The following is a 25,973-nucleotide window of genomic DNA, read 5'->3' as shown; positions in this document are numbered from 1 at the left end:
TTTTAATCTTTATAACAATGTGAGTTCCAGAAGCAGTTGAGGAAAAAAAAAAAAAAACCTAGAACTGAGAACACAGCTTTTCTGAATTCCAAATTTTTAGCTCTGCAACCACAACCAAGTTAAGACTTAACTTCTCTGAATCAGTTTCCTCCTCTTAAAAAAGGAATAAAATGTTCAGGCAATAGAATGGTGTCAGGGGTTGATTTTGGAATAGGGATGTCGTGACGCTGACTGAGGCACAGGCTTAGAGCAGGAAGGGCGCGATCCTTTCTGCCCCAAACTTTGGAGCTCCTCTCTGACAAAGATTTCTCTGGGGCAGTGGGAAGAGACTTGGGTTGGGATTTCTTCCTTCACTGAATATTTATAAATGTCTACTGGGCCAAGACTTCCCCTAAGCACTGGAGCTGCAATAGCGAACAGCTCCCAGGATTGTAGAAGGGGAGGCACGATGAAATGGGTAAACAAAAATTTGTAATATGAAGTGATTCAGCCTAGCGAGAGCCCAGCTTCATCTCGGTTTTCTTACTGTAACGGTAGGGGGTTGGTCTGCGTCTCTAACACCTCGCAGCGCCCAGGTGCCCAGTCCACATCCGCTGCCGCCCACTTCCTTCAGCTCTCCCATTCTCCGCCTCCAGGGGTGGCGATCAGGGCGCGGCAAGGGAGAGGGGAGGCGTGTGTATGACGCCACATCCGGCGCGCGCCGGAACTGGCCTCCCTTTGCTTCCGCGGCGGGGCCGGAAGTAGAAGCGGCGGTGGCGGCGGCCCAAAGCAGAGGGAAGGAGGGAAGCAAGCGAGTCCGAGAGCCCGAGCCGGAGTCGCAGCGGCGGTAATAGTCTGAAGCCCCTCTAGGCCACCGTCCTTAGCGCGGGACCGCGGGGTTCGACGGGAGTTAGTGGGGGGGGTGCGGCCTGAGCGGTGGGACGCTGGGGATCCCGGGGCTGATGTGAGGGGAGGCGGGGGGGCCGGCCCCAGAATTTAGTCACCCCCCCCGTGCCCCTCACGGACACTCTCATCCGCGGGCTGGTCTTCTTTCCCAGGAGACCCCTGTGCGGTGCGGAGGGGGCGGTGGCCCCAACTCTGACCCGCGCCGGGGGGGGTGGGCCATGGCGGAGATCAGCGACCTGGACCGGCAGATCGAGCAGCTACGGCGCTGCGAGCTCATCAAGGAGAGCGAAGTCAAGGCCCTGTGTGCTAAGGCCAGGTGAGCCCCAGAAAAGTGAAGCCAAGCTGCCACCCAGGGGTTCCGGCCTGGGGCAGACCCAGCTCAGAACTTTGGGCTTGTCCCATGTTGGAAGCTTTTCCGAGAGGAGCAGAATAGGTCCGCTTTCCTCCAGGAACTACCTAGTCTGCCAGGGGAAGGTAGATGTGGGTAAAGACTTGAAAATATTAGATTTTATGCTTTGAGTGGAATAAAGGAGAGTTACAGAAAGTACTTAGAAAACTCAGGGAAACAACATTGGGGCAAACAGAAGCAGCTTCTTGAAGGGGCTGAGCTCAGGAAAAGAATACAAAGAGGTGTAAAAGGAGTGTTTGCAAGAACAGAAGTTAAAGGCATTGACTTATGAAATGATCTTAATCCCAACAACAACCCTTTAAAAGAGGTGGTTTTGTCCCCGTTTTACAAGTGAAGACTTTGATGTTCAAAGTTTCTAGGAAGTGTGGAATGGAGTCTGAAGCTATTTTGTGTCCTGACATTTTTCAGGCCATATGCAGTAAGGTGGAGTTGGATCAGTCTCATGCTTAATCTAGGAGGTAAATAAGCCAGAGTAGAATTAAGCATGATCTAGATGGACACCCACTTAAGAGTTCTATGGGAAGTAGAATGATGTAGTGATTAAGGGTCCAGGTTTTGGAATGCGGTGACTCTAGGTTTGAATCTGAACTCTGCCTCTTACAAATGTTGGTGATCTGGTGCCTCAAGGAAAAAAAAGTTTGTTTTGTTTTTTTTTTGTACCAGAGATTGAACCAAGGTGCAGTTAGCCACTGAGCCACATCCCCAGCCCCTTTTTTATTTTTTTATTTTGAGACAATCTCACTGAGTTGCTTAGGACCTTGCTAAGTTGCTGAGGCTGGCTTTGAATTTGTGATTCTCCTGCCTCAGCCTCCCAAGCTGCTGGGATTACATGCATGCATCAGTGCATCCACAAGGGCAAGTTTCTTTATTTGTAAAGTGGAGATGATCATGCTTAGTAAGATGGTTGTGAAGCTACATTCAGTGAACTGGTGCTTGAGGTAAATTTTTGGTCCAGTGTAAATGGCTTGACAAACACTAGGTGGTATTATTGCTATTTGAAAAGGCAAGAATCATATGGGCTGAAACTATCAGTAAAGGCTTCTAAGAGAAGACGGGTACAAAGGATAAAGATAATTTTGGTTATCTGATAGGGGCAGAGCCAGTAAGAAAAGGCATTCCAAGTAGGATGAGAGGAGCAGAGGACTAAAGATATGTGGGCAGCAATTGAGGAGACGGTTTTCCTGCTTCCTTTAGCGAACTGTTTGTGACTTCCAAGCTGGAGAATTATAGAAGAGCTGGAGAATTACCTGTTTATTGAACAATAGATCCACTAGTAACCTGGTCCCCCATCATCCTCCCATCCAACAAACCTATAAGGTTGGAATCTAATTTGCTCCATTTTACATAAGAACAGAAAGGCACAATTATAGGTCTAGTGACTTGACTGATATCACCTAGTGAGGAAGTAACAGAGCTGGGTTCTAAATTTGTGCCCCTGATATTATTTGGTTGGCTCTTCTCCACTCAAGACAGACTCTTAGCAGTCAGACAGGACCTGTGTGGGATTGATAAACAGACTAGGCCCCTTTTAAAATGCCTGTATGGAGCTTTACTCTTTTGACAGCTCAAGAAAATCTGCTTGCTGGGTGTAGGAGTGCACACCTATAATCCCAGCTACTCGGGAGACTGAGGCAGAGGATTGCTTGGGCCCAGGAGTTCAAGGCCAGCGTGGCAACAAAGTGAGATCCCATCTCAAAAGGAAAAGAAAGAAGAGACAAGAAAATCTCCCTGACCAAACCAGCTCTAGGATGTTTTCAGTTCTCTTTCCCTCGATTCTGATTGGCATTTTTAGGAACTTAAACCTGATATTGTTCTTTTTTTTCCCCATAAATTTTATCTTCCCCACAGGACTTGGATCAGTGTGGTAATGATTATAGCTAATGCTGGGATAGCATGCTGGAGTTTTCAGAATAAGCAAATTTATGTGTGCAGTCTCCATTCCAACAGCCCTATGGAATATGCAGGACAGGAGGAAGCATTTACTCTATATTATAGAAGATCAAATTGAACCTTAGTGTAGATATCTAGTCTTACACTTTGTCACACAGTAAGTTAGCAAGTTCAAGAGGAAATGAGTTTTGAGCCCAGGTCCTTGACTATGCTCCATGGTCATTGATAGCCAGGCAGAGACATTTCGATATGGGGTATGATAGGCAGCAGGGAGCTCTGGAGGACTGAGGGGTGGGAGGACCCTGCTTAATTGAGACTGAAATGTAGCTAGAAGGTACTAGGTTGAGGTTTGAGGTGGCCTCTGTTATCTTAGGCTTAGTCAGAATGGGGACCAATTTTAGCACTTGGCCATGGCCTGGGGACCCGTCAGAGACTGGCTGAAGCCAGTAGTTTCAAACGCTTCAGCTTACTGAGAAGGTACATAGAAAAAATTAAACCCATGGAACCACAGAGGCCTGCAGTAGTTTGAACTGAAAAGTTTTTGTATTGGGCACTCTTCGGTGTGAATCTCAGCACTGTGACCCTGGTCAAGTCACTTTACCTATATAAGTTTTTTTGAGTCATTGTGAGGCCTGAATGAGATTCTGCCTATCCAGGAACAGGGCCTAGCACATTATTAGGAACTTACAGAAGGTTTGTTAGTTGTGGAAATAATGGGGAACAGTTGTGAGTCACTGTAGGGCTAGTGATGTGCTGCAAGTGATAGCTGGTGTCAGAGAACCTGGTTCTTGTTCCTTGAGTGCACCAGTGCTGTGCTGCCCCTGAGTTATGGTTTTGCAGAGAGGAAGACTCCTGCATTTGACCTTGCTGGGTTTCAGGTGTGTCTTGGGTTTAGTTGAAGAGGCTGGCATAAATTCTCACGAGATTGAGCTCCCGAGTTCCAGTTCAGCCACTCTCCAGCTTTGTGGCCTCGACTCTGCCACTTTAAGCCTTGCTTTGTTTATCCATTAGATGAGAATGAAAAGAACCCCCTCACCCAGTCTCTTGGAAGGGTCATTATAAACAGTTGCTATGGAAGGATATTCATCCCAAGATTCAGTACAGGTGGGAGAACCCAGTTGCTCTTCTGGCCTCCTGGACCACCGTCAGTACCACCTCCTGTTCGAGAAAGCTAAGGCATACCTGCCTTGTGCTCAGAGAGTCCCCTGAGGGACAGATGTGAATCCTCCCATTCCCTGTACCTGGGGAACTCCCTTAGTGGGAAGAGACTAGCAGAAACAGTGGGGTGGAGGAGGAGCAGCCTGGGGCCACCCCCCATCAGAATAGCTCCATAAAAAGAGTCAAGCCCCCTCCTTTAACCCTTCCCACGAAAAAAAAAAAAAAAAGGCCTGGAGCCAGGCTTCTGTGGTTCAAATCCCACCTTTGCTTCTGCCACCCACCCAGCAGCCTCCCATGTTTCAGCTTATACATCCTCTCTGTGAAACATCTGTTCTTGCCTTTGAGGGTGACTGATGGGGGGCATCTGTGCATAGCTCCTTATAAACAGTTGTGGCCTGTGGTGTGAGCCCCAATGTTCAATGCTGCTCTTATCAGGAGCAAAATTTGGAAATATAGGTGCTACTTAAGCTTGGCACCTATAACTGCCAAAGTGATTTATGTCATCCTCACTCAAGTGGAAGTAGACTGCATTTCCAGAAATAAAGTCCGCACCTTCTCAGGTGTGCGGGGACATCCATGGACAACATTGAAATAAATGTTGAAAATGTAGGAACAGTGCATCCTCCCTTTGAAGGTACATCTGATGGTTGACCTGCCAGGGATACTACCCTTGTCTTTGGACAGTCTGGGAGAAGGGTCTTGGGACTGGTAGACTGATATCAGACTTCAGTTATGGGACAGTTAGGGAAAGCTCTAAGGGAACAAGGGGCTCTGTCTCCCAGGAATAAGTACTGGATACCTGAGAGGGAGTAGCAGGGGAGTCAAGGCTGGAAGTCACAGTCTGCATGGAAGGGCTTGGATACTGGGATGAGAGCTGGGACTTTGTCCTGTTGGCAGCTGGGAGCTTTGGAAGGGGTTGAACAGTGGAGGGCCATGGTCAGCTGATCCTAGGGAAATTGAACACTTCACTCCTGCCCCCTGGCGGTTCAAGGACCACCTCATGTCCTCCCCTCCCCCCCAAAAAAGGTCAGGAATTGGGCTGGGCTGTCCTGGCTGTGGTGACCCTGGTCTTCTCCTGTCTCCAGAGAGATCTTGGTAGAGGAGAGCAATGTGCAGAGGGTGGACTCCCCAGTCACCGTGAGTATACTCTGTCCCTGAAGCCCTGGCTTGATCTTTTGAAACACCATAAGTCCACCCCTCATTCCTGGGGTCCCAGGGAGCCCGGTGTCTGTCTCCTCTCCTTTCTTCATGGGTGCCCCACTCTAAGAAATGCATGTTTTGGGAATTTTGATTTGTTTGGGATGCTCTTGGCTAGGGCAGGGGGGAGTCCAGTTTGGTGAGTGACTCTGGTCACATTTCTGTGGCTCTGCATCTGCAGTCATATTCTGGGTACTTGGAGGGAGGGAGGGGCCAAGTCCTCCAGGAGCAGTCAGTAGCATTGGGGAAAAAAAAAAAAAAAACAGTTCTGGCCCCTGCCAGTGGGGCAGTTGGCACTCAGGGTGGGATGGCGGGTGACACTACAGCAGGCTGACTCTGGGCAGATAGTAGATGTCCAGCCTGGAGTTGTGGCAGCCTCAAGAGCCATGAGTCTCTTGAAAGCATGGGGTGTTTTGGGAACAGAGGGGCCATCCTTCTGACCACTGTGTGAGTGCCAACCCACCTTCATACTTTTCAGGTGTGCGGCGACATCCATGGACAATTCTATGACCTCAAGGAGCTATTCAGAGTGAGTGTAGGGGAAACTGGGGCTTGTGAGCTGGGAATGACTGGAGGCCCCACTTATTGACAGGGAAGTCCTTCCTTTGGTGGCATGAAGGGGAGCAGGAAGCTTCTAGTTGGATGGACCTTTTGTGAAAGAAGGGCCTCAGCTGGATAGGAGCATGGGCCGCTGCAGTGGTCCAAAAGACCAAGCAGAACCTTCTTCCTCCCCACAGGTGGGTGGCGATGTCCCTGAGACCAACTACCTCTTTATGGGGGACTTTGTGGACCGTGGCTTCTACAGTGTTGAAACCTTCCTTCTACTCCTGGCACTTAAGGTGGGAGCCCCTGGCTTCTAGAGCCCATGCCTGGGCCATCCCAGGCCAGCCTTTCTGTATCCTGGCCACCGTCATTTTTTCCCTTCCATTTTTCCACTTTGGAGCTGTGCTGCTGGCTCTGGACTGATTCTGTTTGGTGGGCTGTTGCCTTGACTCAGGGCCACCTGCGTCAGCCTTGGACAATGAGGCTAATGGGGCAGCACTGGGAGAGAAAAGAGAGGCTGGCTTTGTTGAGAAGGTGGCAGTCACTGAGGATGGCTGGATACAGTGTCCATTGGTGGAGAGAGATGGAGGGGCCAGAGAGCCTTGAGCATCACGGAGGACCCGGGTCTGGCCGGTAGAAGAGTAGCCATTGGGTTTGTAACTGAAGGGGGGAGGGGTCTGTTTACTTCCTCTGAAAGAGGAGCTAGGGACCTGTGAGGCAGATGACACTGTATGATTTATGCAAGAAATGACATGAGTCTAGGCCAGGACAAAGGTTATGAACACAGAGTGAGGCTGTCAGACATGTGGAGAAACAGAGCTTGGATCCCAGCCCTGGTTTGGTGGCCACGCCTAGGTTCGCTATCCTGACCGCATCACCCTGATCCGGGGCAACCATGAGAGCCGGCAGATCACGCAGGTCTATGGCTTCTATGATGAGTGCCTACGCAAATATGGTTCGGTGACTGTGTGGCGCTACTGCACTGAGATCTTTGACTACCTCAGCCTGTCAGCCATCATTGATGGCAAGGTAGGCTGGCCACGGGACTCCTTGGGGCGGGAGTGATGGGGGAGACTCTGGATCTGTGCCTCCTCCCTCCTGGTCTCGCTCTTCCCTCTAGATCTTCTGTGTGCATGGGGGCCTCTCCCCCTCCATCCAGACTCTGGACCAGATCCGGACAATTGATCGAAAGCAGGAAGTGCCACATGATGGACCCATGTGTGACCTCCTCTGGTCTGACCCTGAAGGTGAGGGGTGGGCAGGTGGGGCAGGGCCAGTCTGGCGGTACCTTCATTAGTTGAGACTGGTTAAAGCAAGGACCTTGACGGGACAGGCCAGACGGGAAGGGTCTAGGGAGGAGCAGGGCAGGGCTGGTCCACACTGCCTTTTGTCCTCCACCTGTAGGCTGGCTGGACCCTCCATGGGGAGCAAGGGGGTATGCTAGGTCCCATAGAGGGGGTCATGGTCAGAAGGCTGTTTAGGACAAAATCATTGGCTCCCTGCATGGCAAGGGGCTTCAGGACCTGACAGCAGCTTCTTCATAGGTCAGACCTCGGAATGAAAGCTCCCCAAGGACCCCTCGCGTTGTGGGAGTCCCTGCTGCTGTGGAGTAGAGCTGAGAGTTACAGTCAGGACTCTTGAGTACCAGCCGAGGGCCCAGCCTCCCCTTTGTCACTGCCATTCAGACTGCCCTGCCAGGTCTAGGGTGACCTTTCACTCCTCCTGGGCCACGACAGTGCTTATTCGCGCTGATACTGCTGGTGGCTCTCACGAGCACCTCCTCTCACTTGCATGCACACCTGTTTGGACAGTCCATTGAATGGTCACTGTGATTAGGAGGTGGAACCAGACCCCAGCATTCTTTCTCCAGCTCATCCGCTCCAACATTTGCAGTCCTCTCCCCCAGAATCCCCTGGAACATATATATTCCAGGGGAATCTTGCTGCCCGGGACTCTGGTTGATTGGAGAAAGGTGACAGGATATTCACCTTTAAGGGGCAGTGGGCAACCAGAGAAGCCTTGAGGACCTCCTCTCCCCATCTCTACCTTATTTGCCTCAGACACAACAGGCTGGGGTGTGAGCCCCCGTGGAGCCGGCTACCTGTTTGGCAGTGACGTGGTGGCCCAGTTCAACGCAGCCAATGACATTGATATGATCTGCCGTGCCCACCAACTAGTGATGGAAGGTTACAAGTGGCACTTCAATGAGACCGTGCTCACTGTGTGGTCAGCACCCAACTACTGCTACCGGTGAGCTGGTGGGACGGGGAGGTCAGGGTGGTGATGGGGAACCTAGGCTGACCCGTTCCTAACTCTGCTGCCCCCTATTTCCAGCTGTGGCAATGTGGCAGCCATCTTGGAGCTGGATGAGCATCTCCAGAAAGATTTCATCATCTTTGAGGCTGCTCCCCAGGAGACACGGGGCATCCCCTCCAAGAAGCCGGTGGCTGACTACTTCCTGTGACCCTTCTGCCCTGCCCCCTCCAACTTTTCTGGCCCTTGGACCACTGTGACTCTGCCCTCTCCCCAGTCGGAGGCTGGGCAAGGAGGGGCTGTCCCCAGCTCTGCTCTTCCCCCAAGAGGGCGTTTCAAGGGTGAGGACTTTCTCTGGAGAGGTTTGGAGCCTTAGCTCCATGCTCCTCCTCTCCTTTCTCCCCACTTGAACCATGAAGTTTCCAGTAATTTTTTTTTTCTTTTTTCCTTTTTTTTGTTTGTTTTTAGATAAAAGTTTTGAGAAAAAAAAGAAAAAAAAATTCTAATAAAAGAAGAAAAATGGTTGTTGGGTTTATGTCAGTTTTGATTGGGGGTGAGCAGAGATGATGGCCTGGGACCTGGGTGGGCATCAGGACCTTCGCTCCTTGGCCCTAATCCTGCCAGGAAGGCAGCTCTCCGGTCAGTCCACTTGCCCAGAGCCTCCAGTGACCACTCCCAGAGGCCTCCTCCATGCCGGGTAAATTCTCAAAACAGCTAGTGTTAGGAAATTCAGATTTCCTCCATTTTCCTAAAGAGGAAAGTGGCCCAGAGCAGGTTGATTCGTGAACACAAGGTCATAGAGCTGGAAACAGGCAGTTCTGGATCTGCCTGGGTTACCCCACAAAGCCTTCATTGGCCCAGCCCCGCCCAGGGCCAACACCACAAGCCCAATGTTTCCTGAGCACTGATGTCTTTTTGAGTTTTATTAACAAAAATACTCTGGTCCTGAGAACAGACTGGTGTGGCTTGCAGTGGTGGCAAGTGGGGCCACAGGAGGTGGAGATGCTGGGCTGTCCCCATTTGGCCAGGCAGAGAGCCTCCTTCCATTCACACGGAGGTGAGAGCCGGGAAGGGGAAGCTGGCCCCAGCTGGACTCCCAGCAGCCTGGCTTGGGCTTTGAAGCCAGAGGGGGTGGGAGTGAAATCAAGGTGTGAAGTGGGGTGGGGGACAGGCCCAAGGCAGCCATTTGGTGTGGGGGATGGGGACAGTGGAATGAGGGGGCTTCAGTGCTGGGGGAAGGGAACTGGAGATTGTGATGGAAGATGAGGCAAAGGGGCCCTGTGACTGCTCAGTACATTGGTTTGGAACCCACATCCAGGTATCCCCCAGGGCCTGGGTATGGCAAGGGGAAGGGGCCCCCTTGAAGGAAGTGTGGAGCAAAGGATGCTCCAGGTGGAGCTGCTGGGTACCCTGAGCCCCCGGGCCCAGGCTGCAGCTCCAAAAATGCAGCTGAGTAGGGGGCTGGGCGCCCAGAGTCTGGAGCCTCAGGGAAGGTAGGGTTCCTGAAGTAGAAAGACAGCTGTCAGAAGAGGAGAGAAGGGACACCTGGAAGGAGCATTCCAACCCTGTATCCTTGTCCCACTCACCTGGTTGGTAGGTGATTGGGAGCCCCATGGAAAGCTGCGGGGTGCAGGAGATAGGCCTCAGCACTGGGGCCACCACATGGAGGAGCTGGGGCAGGAACAGCTTCCTGGGGAGCTGAGGACTGCTCTGGATCTGACTCATGCACGTCCCCACCCAGGGTGGAGTCACAGGGACCCCCTGGTGTATCTGGGGAGACAGAAGGGGCAGGTTGGGCCAGGGAGGATCAGTGTCATAGGCCTGGCCCCATCACTATTAGGACAACTCACCTCCACTCCCATAGGCCTCTGTGGCTACTGGCTCTGGGCCTCGAAGTTTCCTCTTCACACGGGCATCCCGCTCCCTGGGGAACAGTGGTGATGATGATGATGATGATAATGATGATGATAGTAATGATGATGATGGCACTATTAGTACTTACCAGGTGCCAGGCATTTCACCCTCCCAGGGACCCTATCAGGCAGGTGCCATTATTATACCCATTTTACAGATGAAGAAACTAAAGGCCAGAGAATTAAGGGATTAGAAAGCAGAACTGGGGTTTATTCCCCACTTGAACTTTCAGTGCCCTACTGTTTTTAGAATCAGTGGAAATTCTCCCAAGCTGCAAATCTAAGGCATGGCCTGACCCCAGCCCATTTCCCTCTGCCCCAATCTCCATCAGCTGCCATCTCCTACCCCCTCTTCGCCTACTGAACTCATCCCTTTTGTCTTAGGTAAAGCAAAACTTCCTCAAGAAAGACCTCCCTGTCCTCCCACAGTGCCACAGACCCTTCCTCATGCTGTTTATCACAGTCACACTTTTACATTTGATAGAATGATCCTGTGGGTCGTGTCTATCTCTTCTGACAGAGGGTAAGCTCCTTGAGGGTAGGGGTCCACCTGGAGGAGGCTGTACTCAGATGCCCAAGTCCTTGCTACGGAGCCTAACCTAGCTTCCCATCACCTCCCTGACTCGCCTTTTCACCGACTCCACTCCACTCACATGGTAGGTATGTCCTGCCTCAGGACCCTTGCACACACAGCTCCCATTCCCAAGCATGCTTCTTCCCACTTACCACATGGCTTCCTCTACTTCCTTCAGGTCTTTTCTTAAATGTTCTTTCCTTGGGGAGGCCTTCCTAGGCCATTTATCCACCTCCTCACCCCAGCCTTCCTATCCCTTCCCTGATATATTTCTCTTTAGAACGTAATGCTAACTTATATTTTATTTATTTTGTTTACTTACTCATTAGCATTATCAGCATCATGAGGACACGGGCTTTGATTTGCTTTGTTTACTTATGTGTCCCCCATGCCTAGAACAGTGGCTGGCATACAGCAGGTGCTAAATAAGCATATTCGTTGACTCAATGAGTGAATAAATGTTTTTATTTACCATTGCATTCCTGACATCTGACACAGTACTGGGCACATTAGTGAGCAATTAATAAATATTGTTGAACGGATCAGCGAATGGACAATGCTCACCTCTTGCAGTTTCTGCCATTCTCTCGGAAGCCTTTGGCAAAGGGATTGGCTGCAATCTTGAGTTGTGTGATCTGGGGGCACAAATCCAGGTCAAAGCTCCTGCAGCCTGGGCAGGGTGCTGTTACCCTCTCAAGCAGAGTCACTCACCCGTGGGTTCTGGTAGGCTGTCACAGAGATGAACGTGGTCTCAGGGAAGCGAAAAGAGGCCACGCCCCCCCAGTGCTGGCTGCAAAGCTGGGCGGCCCGCACAAGGTGTATGCGGGGCTGATACTTGTGCATGGAGTGCAAGATCAGCTGGAAGGGAAGAAACGGGAGTGATTCCTTGTTTGGGGGCCCCAGCCTTAGCCTCTACCTAGCACCACCCCTAACCCCTATCCTGGAGTTCCAGCTTGGGCCTCACGTGGCCATGGGGGTCCAATGTGCTATTGGTGAGCTTGACACGATGGAAGGACACAGGCTGCCGCATCCAGTGGGCACCAGTGGCAGGAGAATCAGGGTGAATATAGACACGATCAGGCAGGCGGGGCTCTGCCTTGCCGCTGGGCTCCCAGCGCCGGCCCTGCCAGCGGTAGCGAGCCCCATCCACTGGAACCACATCCAGAAGAAACAGGTAGCGGGCCTCAGGGTCCAGGCCAGTGACTGACACTCGGCAAGCAGGAAACATGCGCCTGCACAAGGCAAGAGAAGGGAGAGGCCTGGAGCTACCTACTGGCCAGAGGCCGGCCTAGCACCAGTAAGGGAACATCAGGTAGTCAGTTCTGGCAGAGAAACATCAAGGGAGGTGGAATTAGAACCCAAAGGCAGAATCACAGAGTTGGAAGACTGACTCCATTTTACAGATGGAGAAACAAATAGGTAATCTGACCAGGATCACAAAGCAGTTTAGAAGCAGAGCCTACTTGCTGGAGGAGTTGTGGCTAACTTTTCTCCCTGAAATAATGCCAGGAGTCTCATGCTCCCCACCTTGGTTTCCTTATCTGATCTCTATCACCAGCCCCTACAGTTGTTAAGTTGCTTCAGAAAAAATAAGACCCTACCTTCAGAGAGGAGAGGATTTACCATGCTAGGGCCTGAGCTCCTGTCCAGATAAAGATCTTGCACAGGCCACACACTGATCACTTGAGCCTCAGAGGTCAGCCCAGACCTAGTCACATATTCATTCCTATTCAAATTAAACATGGAGCTGATCCAGGTTTCCCTGAGACTGGCCACCAGCTTGATCCCAGACAGTCTAAATCCTAATTCCAGCCACAGACCCACTCCTGATCTAGGCCACACACTAACCTATAAACCAGTCAGACTTCCTGACCTTGGTTCAGACTGATCTGTGACCCTTAATAGATTGGCCCCCAAACCCAACCACAGACTCCAAAATTGACCCTTGACACTTGCCATAGTCCTGATTCCATCCATATTCACTCATGCCCCAGGCCATAGTCAAATTCTGAACTTGGGCTGAACTCCAGCCCTGAAGAAACTCCCAAACCCAGTCTGGTGTCCAGGATCTATCTTTTCCAAGAGACCCCAGAAGAAATTGATTCGGCTAGCCCTCACCTGCCGGCTTTGGTGATGATCATCTCTGTCCCCACAGCGTTGAACTCCTTCCACAGCTCCTGGTTCTCCAGGCTCAGGCTGACCCCAGGGAGGGAATGAAGGGCTTCTGCAGCTGGTGGGGCTGGCTCAGTACCCAGGGTAGGGGGCAGTAGGGGCAGAGGTGGGGCTGCAGCTAGGGTGCGGGGACCAGCCTCAATCCCGGACAGGAAGCAATCCAGTTTAGGGGTATCCAGATCTGGAGATGTGGGGAGAATGAGAAACCGGCCTAGGGTCACAGCCGCCAAAACCCCTAACTAGCAGCAGGTCCCACAGCTCACCAGGGTAGCGGTAGCCCTCTGCCAGGGCGGGAGGGAAGCTGGAGTCCCCACCGGGTTGGGGGGGCCCCAGACGGTAGCCGGTCCCCAAGGAGGGGTACAACTCTCGTGGATGGTACATGTTGTAGTCTCTCTGGCTTCAGGTCACGCTGCCTATAGTGCTGAGAGATGCCCCCTTTATAGCTCACAGCTCAGCCCCTTCCAGACCTGGGATCACAGCCCCTCCCCTCTTTGAGGCCCTGGAGGTGGGCTGGAGTGGAAACCCCTGGGGCCTCGAAGGGGTCCAAGAGGGGGCCGGATACCTGTACCTTCCCCTTCCCCTCCCCCATGGGCGGCTTCATTAGCCCCGACCCCCTGCCCCCTCATTACATAATTAACTCCTCGGCCTGATTGATCCCCAGGGCTCGGACAGGGACGCAGTTTGGCGCTTCCGGACAGCTGGTCCCCGTTCCCACGGGGGGAGCCCCGGCTAGGGACAAGCTACGGGGGGCGGGGCCTGGACCCTGGGACCTAGCCCGTAGTCCTGAGGCAGACCCTGGCGTCCCAGATTTTCTTGCTAGTAATCTCCACGCCCTTACTTGGGAGAACTAGGCTTGGAGGAAAGGAGCGTAACTGGAGGGAAAGTGCCGGGTTGGAGGGAAGCGGCCTGAGCTAATAATTACATGGGACACTGGAGACCTCGACGAGTCCGCAGCAGAGGACTGAACCCATTCCTTCCTGGTTCCCATTCTGAAAAACCTCTACCCTTCACCAAGTCTCAAAAGTTGAGGGACGCACGTAGCTCTACAGTCTCGACTTGTAGCGCAGGGTTGCCCATAAGGTCCAACCTCGGCACACTCGGGACTACACTTCCCAGCAGACTCTGTGCGAAGGCGCGCGTGAAGGAGATAAGTAGACTGCGCTGGGGCCTCTGGGAGTTGTAGGCTGGACGAGGGGGGCGGTGAAGCGGACAGCTTGGCATCCTCCCAGGAGACATGCCTCTAGGCGGCGGCCAAGCACTAGCGCAAGAAGACGTAGATCACTCGAGGTCAAGGCCTAGGGCCAGTGTGGGCTCAATGATCCCACAGGTAGTGGAGACCAGCTTGGAAGGCCATGCCTAAACCATACCCCGTGGGGGTCCGGAACGGAACAGGTCTATAGGGGCAGGAGTCTTTATTCCAGTTTCCCCCTCCCGGATTCCACGTGAGCCTGGGGCTGTCGCCACTTCATTGTTTTATTATATACAAACGCTACAGAACGAGGGGAACAGACGTGCGTGGGGTAAGAGGGGCTCGGTGGGAGAAGTTCACAGGGCAGACGGTGTACTGGGGCCAAGAGAGCAGCACACAGGCCATATCTATGGGGCAGGCGGGACTGGAAGGGGTTAAAAACGAGATCCAAGCCAGCCAGATCGCAGGGAAATGCGGGGGTGTCGTCCCCCCTTCTGATCTCCCCCCAAGGTCACAGTGCATGCAATAAAATATATGTACAGGAGCTGGATTCTTCCTCTGCGGGGCCCTGAAGGTCCAGAGCTCCCTTCAGGTGGAGGGAAGCCAGTGGCGCCCCCTGGCGGCCAGGCCAGGCTGGAGCCACATGCGTCAGGAGGGGGTCAGTCCCAGCCGTTGTCTTTGATCATGTGGTTGAGTTCAATGATGTACTTCCCCTCTTTGTACTTCTGGCTGCTCTCAAAGGCTTGCTCCTGAAAAAGGGGGCGGGAAGCAAGAGCTTTACCGTTGACCCAGGGCTGGGGAATGGATCTGATTGGCCTCATTTTACATATGAGGAAACTGTCCCAAAGAAGCCAAGCTACCTGCCCACAGACACAGAGCTGGTAAACAGCAGGGCTGGGCTGTTCCTCACTAATAAGGAGTAGACAGAACTCTGAATCATGGGTACTTTTTACGCACTGACAGTCTCAACAGAGAAGACATGGAAATATTTAAAAGATTTCATAGTCCTCAAGCAAACTGGTGGCTTGAGGGCCATTTCAGCCTACACATGGTTTTATTTGGATAACAGAATTTCATGAAAATAACTTTAGAATGTGAGAGGCTTGATCCCTGTGCCTTAAAACAAACAAACAAACAAAATCCCCCAAACTTTAATATACTATAGGCACACACGCTTACTCCCATTTATCCTAGCCCGCTCTTCCTCTCTGTTATTCCTTTTGCAAATCCACATTATCTGCTTGGCCTCAAAAACTTGAGTTTTTAATCTTTAGCCTAGGCTACCTCTTTATTTTTCAGAGGTCCAGAGAAGCCAAGCCACTTGTCTAGAGACACACAGCAAATGTGTGGCAGGGACAAGAGCTGAACTCAGGTCAGACTGTCTGTTTTATCTGGGGTACCCACTTCACAGAGGAACTCCAAGCAATGCCTGCCCAATTCAGTACCTTACAGATTCCCAAGAGCATCTTCCTTTGCTACGTTTAATCTGATCCCTGTTACAATCTTGGGTGCCAGGTGGTGGCTTTATCCTCCAATGTCAGATAAGGAAATGAGACTCAGGGTAGTGAAATCAGATCCTGGACAGCAGCAATGGCAATGTGGCAATGGAAGAGAAGGCCTGTGGACCCAAGTTCCATGTTGCTCTGGGGTCTTGAGCAACTTCTTTGATCTTCTGAATGATAATATAAGCCAGTGGGCAAGGATTTGGAGTTAAGAAGAAAGAACAAAAAAGAACCGAATAGGATTCTGATTCCTATTCTGATCAGTTTTATGTCTTGGGCAAATTACCTAACATCTCTGGGAAATATATGCCAGGCACATAAAAGTGCACAGTATATAAGCATTCAATAAATGGTAACTCGGCTTATTTCCTCATCTCTAAAACAGAGATGCTGATGCCTTTGAAGGAAGGGGTGGATTATGAGAAAAATTCTACAAGTGCCTGTAGGATGCAAAAGAAGAAAACATGGTCAGGGGCTGAAAAGACAGTTTGGCTTCTCTCTGAGGGCCTATGCACTCTGAAAAGTTGACTACTTGTGAGAAACCGGTGATGTGAGGTCAGGTCAAAGGTTACCATGGGGTCAAAAATAACTGACTCACATATTTCCAGCCCAAAGTGGTCTTGCAGTTCTCGCAGTGGATGTCAGCGACAGCATGGAGGCCTGTCAGCAGCACCCGCTCCTCGGCTGGCCCGCAGCCCACATTCACCCTGCAGGGACATGGGGCAGTTTCAGGAAGTGTCCCACCATGGCAGAGCCCTCCTCCAGCTTGTATCCACTGCATCTGTCCTTATAATCCAAGAGAGGGGTGATCATGGTATCCTGCCTGACCCAGGGGACTCTGGGAGTCTCAGCATGATACCAGGGGTCATAGGTCACAACAGAGGTCAGGAAAAAGAAAGGAGGGGGCCAGATACTCACACAGAATTGAAGAGGTAGGCACGCCCCTGACTGCCCTGGAAGGACTAAAGGGTGGGAAGGGGAGAGGAGGGGGTCAGGGTTACTGGTGGGGAGCTGCCAGACAGCCCATCTAGCCTCCCATTCCAGCCTCAATTGTAGCCTGGTTACCTTGGAGATGAGGTCGTCGTGGTTGGCCAGGTGAGCGCGGCAGTGGGCACAGCTATACCTCCGGTGACAATCATCCAAGTAGGCCTGAAACGTCTTGGGCTTTGAAATCCGCACCATGGCGGGGGCCAGGGGCAGTGGCCCCACGCGGGGAGCGGCCCACGGGGAGCAGAGGGAGCCCAGTGCCTGCCAGGGAGGGAATAGGTGGGCTGTCAGGACCCAGGCCACACACATGCAGGCACGCCCAGAGCCATGGGGACTCTCTGTCACACTTGGCTGCTCTCTTCTTTCCCCAGAGCCAGCAGCCTCGCCAGGGACCAGAGTCGTTTCAGTTTTGACTCAGTGAGGAGGCCTCAGGTTGCATCAGCAGGGAAACTGAGGCTAGGAGGAGCTCAAGGTGAGTCACCCACCTGCTTCCAGCTTCACCCCTGTTGACCTGGCAGTTGAAGCTGGAGGAAGGGGCTTTAGAGTGGATGGACTGTCAGTCCCAGATCAGGGGGGAGCACAGGGAGTTAGGAACTGGCAGATCCTTAAGACTTCATTTGGACTGCGGGTGGGGCTACTCTGGGGTCCAGGGAGTTCACCTGGAGAGAAGGTCCCTCACCTGGAGGAGGCAGGAGGCCCTGCTGAAGGTGGAGGGTTACCTAATAGCGGAGGGGCTCTCACCTGGGGGCGCTGAGACCTCATCTCCACCGAAGGAATCTTACCTGCATCGCGGAGCCTTACCTGAGACCCCGGGGCTCACCTGGGGCGCGGGGGGTGGGGGGCGGGCGCCGGGGGAAAGGGGCAGTCCTCGCTGGCGGGGCGGGGGCGCAGGGTGACGCGCAGCCCTGACGGTGCGGGCCTCACCTCGCCTGGGCGCGCGGGGCCCCGGTCCGCGGGGTGGCCTGGCCTGGGAGTGGGGCGCTCCTGGTGGGCGCCGTCCCCCCCGGCCCGGGTTCGCAGCCGCCTCGACTTGTTTACACCGAGACCAGCTGCTGCCGCGGCTGCGGCGGGAGGGGGAGGGGGCCGGCCTCCAGTCCCTGCGGCCTCCGTGGCCAATCGGCGTGCCGCATGCAAATGAGGGGGCGCGTCATACGGCGGCCAGCGCAGGCCTGCGCTGCCCTTCCCCCTGCTCCCGGCTGCTGCCGGCCCGGAAATGCGGCTGCGGCCGTCGGCGGCCACGGCCTGGTCACCTCGTTGGCATCCAGCGGTGTTTGAAGAAGCAAGGATCTGAGGGTCCTGACCCTGCGCAGGGTTAGGAGAAGGGTAGTATCAGCACGTCCGGTCCCGGGAAATAATAGTCATATCTGCGTTTCTCCACGGCCGGCGCCTCACTTAAGGCAGTCTCTCCTATTGTCTCCCTTTTACCAGAGACTGTGGCCCAGAGAGGTCTAGCATCTCTCTCGAGCTGATCAGCTGGTAAGAGGCAAAACAACTCACTTTGGCCGACTCCATGGTCTTTGCCATACCACCAGGAACAGACTTCTAAGAGATGAACTATCTCTTAGAAGGGAAGAGCTAAAGTTGTCTATTGATGTTGGGCTCCTGGGAGCACAGGCCCTGGAAGAAGCCATGTCCTACTGATGAACTTCACCTCCTCCATCCAGGCAGCCTCCTGGGGTGCCCCCTACCCCTCAGGCTGGGTTAGGGCGCCTCTAGTGAAAATGTCTGTTTAAGTCATGTGTCTGCCTTGCTTTGACTTGTTCACACTCAGTATTTGTGCAGGTGGAGTCTCCCTTCATTGAATGAATAAGGTTTCAGGACTGGAGGAGACCTGGGCAGGGGAACTTGGTATGATGGCGGTACAGACAGACCTATGAACTCACCCATGTTCACCCTCTGCAGCCTGTTGAGGCCCACAGGGGCAAAACGTGGGGGAAGTCAAGTGCCTTGCTGTATGCTTGGGGCTCTTAAAGGAGAATGGAACCATTAGCCATGGCCAGGGGCCAGGGCACCTGAGTTGACCCTGTAAGGGACATTCTTGAGAGTGGAGGCCAAGCTGGTACTGGGTGTGGCATTACTCTGGATCTGGAATGTAGTGGAACCAGTGGCTGGGCTGGTTAGGGCCCCAGGCTGCGGCCCCAGGCTCTGTCCCTCTGCAGTTTTGACAGTGTTCCAGAAGCCATCCTCCACCCCTCACTCCATGTACCACTATGTGAGTGAAAAGAAAATCTTTATTTTTCAGGAAGAGAAACAGAGGAGAGGAACTCAGACTTAGGAGGCTGGGGCCACGGGTCCATGGTTGTCCAGGTAGCGCCTCAGGGCTGTGGGATAATCTGTTATGACACCAGTAGCCCCCAGACTGAAGGCCACTTCAAAATCTGACTCTTCATTAAGGCACCAAAACACTACCTGAATGTGGAGGGAGGGGTTTATTAGTTTCCAAATAACTTTACACAGAACTTCCTCTTATGCTTCACACTTCCCCTTACACCCTACTGATATCTTGGAGTCTATGGGAGGAGCTTTCCTTCTCCTCTGCAGACAGCCTAGCAGTGGTGCTGAAGCTGATTAACTTTCAAGAATTTTGCAAACTTGTTCTTAAGTATAGCCATTATTAAAAGCTAAACTGTATAAGTTCACAATTAAAAAAATATTTAAAACAAAGGCAATCAATTCTCAATACTTACTACTTATTTTACTATTTCCTATGTTCTTTTTTTTTTGGGGGGGGGGGTCCTAGGGTTAGAAACCAGGGTTGCTTTATCACTTACTATATCCTCAGTGCTTTATTCTTTATTTTTAAAAATTTTTATTTATTTATTTATTTTTGTGGTGCTAGGGATTGAACCCAGGGCCTTGTGCATGTGAGGCAAGCACTCTACCAACTAAGCTATATCCCCAGCCTTATTTTTTATTTTTGAGAAAAGATCTCGCTAAGTAGCTAAGGCTGGCCTTGAATTTGTGATCTTCCTGCCTAATCCTTCCAAGTCACTAGGATTACAGCTGTGGATCATACAGCCAGTCTGTTTCCTGTGTTCTTGAGGTCATCTGTATCTGCTGAATCTATAAGATGGGACTACTATACAATGGTGTGCTATTGCACTTCTCTTCTTAATTTTACATTTAATGACTTTGCATTGGTAGCCTGACATTGGCCATTGTGAGATTACTTAAGTCAGAGAAAGTAATATTCAAATCAGGTTTTTAATTTTTCCTCTTAGGGAGCCAGTTGTTGAATACTTGGCAGTTCACCAGGGCCTCCAGCCTGCCCCCTCCCTTGTTGTTGAACCTTCCCTGCATTTCTGTGGGTCTAAAGGCAGGTGCGGACAGCATTTTTATTCCAAGGAAGTCATTGAATGTCTTGATTTCTTCTTCCTTTTCTTCCTCCTCTTCCTCCCCTCTTCCCCCTCCTCCTTGCTCCCCCTCCTCCCCCTCCTCCTTGCTCCCCCTCCTCCTTGCTCCCCCTCCTCCCCTCCTCCTTGCTCCCCCTCCTTTTCTTTTCTAGTCCTCCTCCTTCCTTTTCTCCCTCCTCTTCCCTTTCCTCCCTCCTCCTCCTCTTCTTCCTCCTCCTTCTCTTTAGGTACTGGGGATTGAACCCAGAGGCATTCTGCCACTGACCTACATCACTGGCTCTTTAAATTTTTTATTTTGAGCAGGGTCTCCTAAATTGTCCAGGTTGACCAACTGTCAATCCTTCTGCCTCAAACTCCCAAGTAACTTAGATTACAGGTGCATGCCACCATGCCCAGCTGTTGATTTTTTTTGTACTGGGGATTGAACTCAGGCGGACTTGATCACTGAGCCACATCCCTGGCCCTATTTTTTGTATTTTATTTAGAGACAGGGTCTCACTGAGTTGCTTAGCACCTTGCTGTTGCTGAGGCTGGCTTTGAACTCGTGATCTTCCTGCCTCAGCCTCTTTAGCTGCTGGGATTACAAGCGTGCACCACTGTGCCTGGCTGTTGATTTCTTAATTTGACAAATGAGGATGATGGTCCAAACTTCCAAAGTGGTAGTGAAGATCAGAGACATAAGAGGGCTGATCAGAAAGAGCCTTGTTATCCCAGGGCCTCACTCACCCCACATCCAGTCACTAGCCAAGTCCTCTTCCACCTGTCTCCATTACTGCCACCTAAGCCTGAATCCTGTCCAGGGTAGCATCAGATTCCTAGGATACTTTGCTTCCACTCCACCCCCCACAACATCTTCTTCATATGGAGGCAAAACTCAGAAAACCTCAACTGGATCAGCCCTCTCTACTTTGAAGACCCCCAAAGCTTCCCTTCCCTGTGACTGGAGTCCACACTCCTTTCTGAGCCTAGCAGGCCTGCCTGAGCCTGGGCCACTCTCGGTCACCTCCTCCAGGCTGTGGCCTGGGAGCTTTCCCAGTGTCTCTGCCAGCCTGGTCTTCTGCCTCTCCACCCTTCACACCTGCAGGCCTTCCTGCTCCCTGAGAGCCAGCTTCCTCCCATACTTCCTAGGCTGCTCACACCTCTCTTCTTCCAGATCTCACAGCCCACAGCCCTCTGCTTCCATTTTTCAACAGGTGATGTAAAGCAGGTCTGGCCTGCTTGTTTCCTTCCCCTGCCCTTGATGGGAAGCTCTCATCCCCAGTCTGGAACATGCTCAACAAGGTTTGCTAATTAAGTGACCTGGTTAAAGCTGATCCTCAGGGATCAGGACAGTATGGTCATCTTCCCATGCATCATCTTCACAGTGCGTCTCCTAGTACCAGTTACATACCCAGGAGGGTTATGTATACCATTCTCCCCATTTTGTGGATAAAGAAACAGACTCTGAAGATAATATGGCTTGCCCAAGTGATTCCACCATCAGCAGCAGAGATTGGGACCCCGATGCCAGGCCTGTGCCAGAGTGGTGCTCACATTCTCACCTGCACCCCTCGCTCTTGCAAGTGTTGGATCAGACTCTTTCTCATGATGATCCTGGGGATAGGGGCATGGAAAAGGTGACCATGAGACAGGACAAAGGAGAGGGTTGTAGCAGGTTGCTACTGGGACATTCAACCTAGTCTTCTTGCCCATCTCACCATTTTAAAACCACAGCTGCCAACTGGTTCAGCCCAGAGCAGGAAAATGGGAAGTAGGTCCTGTGAAGAGAAGGTGGATGGGGTCAGTCCATTGGATCTCCCTCTGTCATGGGGGTACAGCCCTGTCCCTGCAGAAGAACTTTTGCAGTTGCCCAAAGGAATAATCACCCATTGTTCAGCAAGATGCTATTCCGAGATCCCCAAATCCATGCTTCAAGGGTAAGCCCCCCATCTCACTTTTTTTTTTTTTTAATATGGGGATTGAACCCAGGGGCACCTAACCACTGAGCCATATCCCCAATCATTTTTTTTTAATTCTTTTATTTTTTTTATGAGACAGAGTCTTGCTAAGTTGCTTAGGGCCTCACTAAGTCACTGAGGCTTTGAACTAATGGTTTCCTTGCCTCAGCCTCCCGAGCCTCTGGAATTACAGGCATGTACCACTGTGCTCAGCTTTATTTTTTATTTTGAGACAGGGTCTTGCTAAGTTGCTTAGCGCTTCACTAATTTGCTAAGGTTGGTCTTGAACTTGGCAATCCTCCTGCCTTAGCCTCCTGAGTTGCTGGGATCAAAGACATGTGCCATGATGCCCAGTTCTACCTGTCTTATAGACAAGGAAATTGAGCCTTAGCAAACTAAAGGGATTTGCTGGAGGTCACGAAGCAAATCAGTGGTGGGGCTGAGGCCAGGGCTGGGGTACAGCTGGATTCTAAAGCTGGACAACCCACTTGGAGGTCCTCCTGGCAGTATCTGGTGAGCTTCTTGAGGCCAGATAGTGCTTAATGGGTTGGCTACTTGTTGCTAATTATCCCACTCCAGAGGTGACTTTAGAGGGTTTTACAACATTCCAAGGCAAGCAATGGAGTAAGACCTAGGATGCACCTGGGATCTGTACTTACAGCTGTGTGACCCTGGACAAACTCTCTGAGCCTCTGATTCTCTATGGATACTATGGGGGCCATGACTCCTATACCTCCTAGGGGCATTGCAAAGTAAGCATCAAATACACCAAAAGATGTGGAAACATTTTGCAAATCCTATATAAAAAGTTACACATACAAAGCTTTGTAGCAAGGGATTGTGGGGTTGGCTGAGTGTACTGGAGGGTAGCAGAGAGCACTGGGGAACCACCCTAGTGGTTAGAAAGCAAAGGAAAAGCCAGGTGCAGGCCTGTAATCCCAGTGGCTAGGGAGGCTGAGGCAGGAGGACTGTGAGTTCAAAGCCAGCCTCAGCAATTTACTGAGCCCTAAGCAACTCAGCAAGACCCCGTCTCAAAACACAAAAAGGGTTGGGGATGTGGTGAAACACCAAACACCCCTGGGTTCAATCCCAGGTACAAAAAAAAAAAAAAAAAAAAAAGCAAAGGGAGGGGCCAGGCCTGGGAGCCAGGGAAGTACCCAATTCCGGATACTATGCCCAGTTGCTCCTTTGTTAATCCTGACTCCAGCCTGAGGAAGCTCCTTACTTTTTCCTTCTGAGAATCTGAAAACCAAGATGTTGAATAAGCCAGACTATAAGTTCACTGAAGGCCTGACCTACCCATGATTCTTATTTACTAGCTTAACTGCTACAGGACCAGAAAAGGCTGTCCATAAATGTTTTGGATGAATTTGGATGAATGAATGGTATCCAAGGAACCATCAAAGGAGCTTGGGGCTCTTCCTCCATAGCAGACTCTGAGCTGGGTTCAGGGTTGCAAATGTGGCTTGAGTGGGGCCTGTTTTTCTGGGGCCCAGCTCCACCACTGGTACCTGTTGATGATGGTTGGCAGGAAGCAGAAGAGGAACTTCTCAGGGATCCGGATGAAGGGCAGCAGCCCCAGGTAATAGAGTAGCAGCACCCAGAATCCTCGGCTTATTGTGAAGGACAGTGGCATCTCAGGGTTCTGGGGAGGCCAGGACAAAAGTGAGAAGGGGGAGCTATCTGCTTCTGGGGGAGCAGACGGGAGGCATGGGCTGCAGGGGAACTATGCTGGACATTCAGGAGGCCCTAGTCACCTCTTGGCCAATGCTGGAGGCCTGAAGGTACCCTCTTCATTGCTACTACTAGTCCAGGGCTCACAATCCCACTGCCCCACCTCTCCAAATCCTGTTAAGGAGTCCCCTTTTCAAGTTTTTAAGGAGCTTCCCAGACCCCTCCAGCTTAGAGCCTCCTGGGTAGGTTGGATTCCAGCTTCTGGGAGGAGGAGCCATGGAGCAGGGAAGAAGAGGGACTCACGGCAGCCTTGCACTTCTTCATGATCGAGCTCTTTTCCGAGGCCCAGATGGTGATCTCATTGCGGTCAAAGCGCCTCACCAGGTCTGCTATCTAGGAGGAGGAGAGGGAGGATGACAGAGCCAGGTCTCTCTCTTGGGCTTGGGCTGTGCTCCTACCCCGATTGACTGCATTTTTACCTTGTAAATGAGCTCCTCATCCTTCTCCTTGATTTCCACACTCATGGGCACCTGTGGAAACCTCTGGAACATGTCCTCCAGACTCACCATGTGCCGGTCTGACCCATGGGCAAAGTGGCCTAGAAATGAGGACATGGGAAGCAGGATCAGAAAAGCATTGGTGGGATGGGGGCAGGAATTCAAGGAGGACCCAAGAAGGTGGCCCCAGCTTGCCAAGCACCTGCTCTCACCTGGTGAGAAGTAAACCTCCAGCTCCTCCTTGTAGAGGGGCAGCTCCTGGGAGAACAGGCAACATGTGGTCAGGGGCACACACTGGAGAAATGGCAACTTTGGGCGTGGGGGCGTGACCTACCTCAAAGTCCAGGCTGCTCACATCCTTATTTAGGCCTGACTGGCGGGACAGGTTCTTGTCGTGTGACACTACCACCACACCATCCCTTGTCAGATGGCAATCGAGTTCCAGGAGATCTGCTCGCTGGGTCATGGCGCTATGGGAGCAAAGATCAGTGGGGTGCAGGGACAGGAACAGTCCACACTAGGTGTGGGCACATGTGGGCAGAATTCATGGCAGGAATCTCAGGGCTCTGGGGAGGCCAGGACAGAAGTGAGAAGGGGGATCTATCTGCTCCTGTGCACACCTGCACACCTCTAGGGGGCTCCAGACACCCAGATTAGGACACGAATAGCACTCTTGGGTGTCCCACAGTACACAACTGTGACAACCTTACGTGGCCACGTGGCCGGGAGGTGGACTTACTTCCTCATGGCCTCCATGGTGTTCTCCAGCAGCTCTCCGGAGCCTGTGAGGGGTGGCTGGGATGGGTTCCTGGTCCTGGCCCGACCTTATCAGCCACCTTCCCAGTTGCTGGCCTCCTTTCGGCCTCAGTCTCGTCCACCGCCGGCCTAGGTTGTGCTGGCCTCTCCTTCCCCTTTCCCTGCTCGGCCCTGCCCCAGCTCTCTTCCTACCAGAGTCTTGGCCCTGCCTCCAGCATCCTGCCCCTCTGTGCTGCCCACTGTGGTGGCACCTGTCTTGCTAGCTTCACTCTACCCCCAGTAGCTGCAGGCTCTTCTCCCAGCTCACCTCCTCGGTGGGCCACCAGGCGGGGACAGAAGGCTGGGGCATGGGGTGTGTGCAGCAGGCGGGGCCGGCGCAAGAAGAAGATGGACAGTGTGATGTAGCCGCCCAGGGCAGGCAGGGCGTAGTACAGCAGAGGGCTCATGGCCACACTCCTGTCTGCCTTCCCGATGCTCTGTCCCAATGGACTGCAGCCTTGCTGCCTGCCTGGCTGGTATAGGCCGGCTCTGCTACTGGCCGACACCACGCCCCTGGGACTTGCTGAGCCTGCTGCTGTGTAGCTGGCAGGCAGCCAGGCTGCAGGGCTCCCTGGGGCTGGGGTAGAGGTAAGAGTCCAGGCAGCCCAGGCCCTTATAGCCCCAGGCACCCCTCTGTCCTTAGCCGGGAGGGGAATAACATGTCCCCACACCTCAGGGTCTGTTACGAGTGTCCCCCCTTTCATGGGTGCTTGTGGCCAGGGTACACAACACACTGGCCCTTGCCATTTCCAGAGAATCTGGGGGTGTGTAGGGTGCCCCTGAGTCACCCCCGAATCACCCCCCAGCCAGTTAGACAGGAAGCCATTAGAGAGGGAGAGGACAGTGACTAAGGGGAAAATTGACCCCACTCTTTCTAGGAGTCTGGAGCTCCTTATACCCACCCCATCCTCAACCCTGGCCACTGGTACCAAAGGTCACCAGGGCCATGTAAAGGCACAGCTGGGAAGCAGCTGGGTTGCAGCTCTCAGTCTTCAGGCAGTGTTGGCTAGGAGAGGGCGGCGGCACACACAGACAGACCAGGGTG

The 25,973-nt window shown here is 52.4% G+C and overlaps 4 protein-coding genes across 6 annotated transcripts; 1 reads left to right on the top strand and 3 right to left on the bottom strand.

The window, feature by feature from the left end:
- Positions 1-718: 718 nt before the first annotated feature.
- On the top strand, positions 719-8,859 carry Ppp4c (protein phosphatase 4 catalytic subunit). Its single transcript, XM_027948494.3, has 9 exons — positions 719-826; positions 1,038-1,201; positions 5,428-5,479; positions 6,018-6,068; positions 6,277-6,378; positions 6,938-7,111; positions 7,203-7,329; positions 8,143-8,332; positions 8,417-8,859. The coding sequence occupies exons 2-9, from the start codon at positions 1,104-1,106 to the stop codon at positions 8,544-8,546; spliced, it is 924 nt and encodes a 307-aa protein (XP_027804295.1). The 5' UTR covers positions 719-826; positions 1,038-1,103; the 3' UTR covers positions 8,547-8,859.
- A 391-nt stretch (positions 8,860-9,250) lies between these two features.
- On the bottom strand, positions 9,251-14,379 carry Tbx6 (T-box transcription factor 6). 3 transcript variants are annotated; one of them, XM_071605758.1, is made up of 8 exons: positions 14,032-14,379; positions 12,941-13,175; positions 11,787-12,054; positions 11,534-11,680; positions 11,387-11,457; positions 10,186-10,259; positions 9,922-10,105; positions 9,251-9,837 (listed from the first exon to the last, which is right to left on the bottom strand). In XM_071605758.1, the coding sequence occupies exons 1-8, from the start codon at positions 14,228-14,230 to the stop codon at positions 9,624-9,626; spliced, it is 1,392 nt and encodes a 463-aa protein (XP_071461859.1). In that variant the 5' UTR covers positions 14,231-14,379; the 3' UTR covers positions 9,251-9,623. The 3 variants fall into 3 exon arrangements, with proteins under 3 accessions (XP_071461859.1, XP_071461860.1, XP_027804254.2); XM_071605759.1 differs by having other exon boundaries at positions 13,917-14,101; XM_027948453.3 differs by lacking the exon at positions 14,032-14,379 and adding an exon at positions 13,258-13,427.
- A 70-nt stretch (positions 14,380-14,449) lies between these two features.
- On the bottom strand, positions 14,450-17,678 carry Ypel3 (yippee like 3). The gene is made up of 5 exons (XM_027948456.3): positions 17,597-17,678; positions 16,751-16,933; positions 16,604-16,647; positions 16,284-16,392; positions 14,450-14,932 (listed from the first exon to the last, which is right to left on the bottom strand). The coding sequence occupies exons 2-5, from the start codon at positions 16,865-16,867 to the stop codon at positions 14,843-14,845; spliced, it is 360 nt and encodes a 119-aa protein (XP_027804257.1). The 5' UTR covers positions 16,868-16,933; positions 17,597-17,678; the 3' UTR covers positions 14,450-14,842.
- A 1,207-nt stretch (positions 17,679-18,885) lies between these two features.
- On the bottom strand, positions 18,886-25,917 carry Gdpd3 (glycerophosphodiester phosphodiesterase domain containing 3). Its single transcript, XM_027948470.3, has 10 exons — positions 25,197-25,917; positions 24,873-24,915; positions 24,468-24,603; positions 24,346-24,391; positions 24,116-24,234; positions 23,940-24,029; positions 23,474-23,607; positions 21,723-21,782; positions 21,567-21,618; positions 18,886-19,081 (listed from the first exon to the last, which is right to left on the bottom strand). Exons 1-10 carry the CDS (start codon positions 25,630-25,632, stop codon positions 18,944-18,946), a joined length of 1,254 nt encoding a protein of 417 aa, XP_027804271.2. The 5' UTR covers positions 25,633-25,917; the 3' UTR covers positions 18,886-18,943.
- Between the last annotated feature and the right edge of the window lie 56 nt (positions 25,918-25,973).

Source organism: Marmota flaviventris, chromosome 19 (genome assembly GCF_047511675.1).
Source record: "Marmota flaviventris isolate mMarFla1 chromosome 19, mMarFla1.hap1, whole genome shotgun sequence".
Classification (NCBI taxonomy): domain Eukaryota; kingdom Metazoa; phylum Chordata; class Mammalia; order Rodentia; family Sciuridae; genus Marmota; species Marmota flaviventris.
The sequence above is the reverse complement of the archived record's forward strand: the minus strand, read 5'-3'. Positions and strand labels throughout refer to the sequence as shown.

Excerpts from the sequence above, each read along its gene's own strand:
- Gdpd3 (XM_027948470.3), bottom strand. The coding sequence starts at position 25,632 with ATGAAAGGGGGGACACTCGTAACAGACCCTGAGGTGTGGGGACATGTT. Across the intron at positions 24,030-24,115 it reads ATGAGGAGCTCATTTACAAG|ATAGCAGACCTGGTGAGGCG; the intron begins GTAAAAATGCAG and ends TCCTCCTCCTAG. Across the intron at positions 21,783-23,473 it reads CTGCCAACCATCATCAACAG|GACCTACTTCCCATTTTCCT; the intron begins GTACCAGTGGTG and ends TTCTCTTCACAG.
- Tbx6 (XM_071605758.1), bottom strand. The coding sequence starts at position 14,230 with ATGTCTCCTGGGAGGATGCCAAGCTGTCCGCTTCACCGCCCCCCTCGT. Across the intron at positions 12,055-12,940 it reads ATCATCACCAAAGCCGGCAG|GCGCATGTTTCCTGCTTGCC; the intron begins GTGAGGGCTAGC and ends TGCCTTGTGCAG. Across the intron at positions 11,681-11,786 it reads CATTGGACCCCCATGGCCAC|CTGATCTTGCACTCCATGCA; the intron begins GTGAGGCCCAAG and ends CTTCCCTTCCAG.
- Ypel3 (XM_027948456.3), bottom strand. The coding sequence starts at position 16,867 with ATGGTGCGGATTTCAAAGCCCAAGACGTTTCAGGCCTACTTGGATGAT. Across the intron at positions 16,648-16,750 it reads ACGACGACCTCATCTCCAAG|TCCTTCCAGGGCAGTCAGGG; the intron begins GTAACCAGGCTA and ends CCCACCCTTTAG. Across the intron at positions 14,933-16,283 it reads CCACTTTGGGCTGGAAATAT|GAGCAAGCCTTTGAGAGCAG; the intron begins GTGAGTCAGTTA and ends CCCCTTTTTCAG.
- Ppp4c (XM_027948494.3), top strand. The coding sequence starts at position 1,104 with ATGGCGGAGATCAGCGACCTGGACCGGCAGATCGAGCAGCTACGGCGC. Across the intron at positions 6,069-6,276 it reads ACCTCAAGGAGCTATTCAGA|GTGGGTGGCGATGTCCCTGA; the intron begins GTGAGTGTAGGG and ends TCCTCCCCACAG. Across the intron at positions 7,112-7,202 it reads CAGCCATCATTGATGGCAAG|ATCTTCTGTGTGCATGGGGG; the intron begins GTAGGCTGGCCA and ends TCTTCCCTCTAG.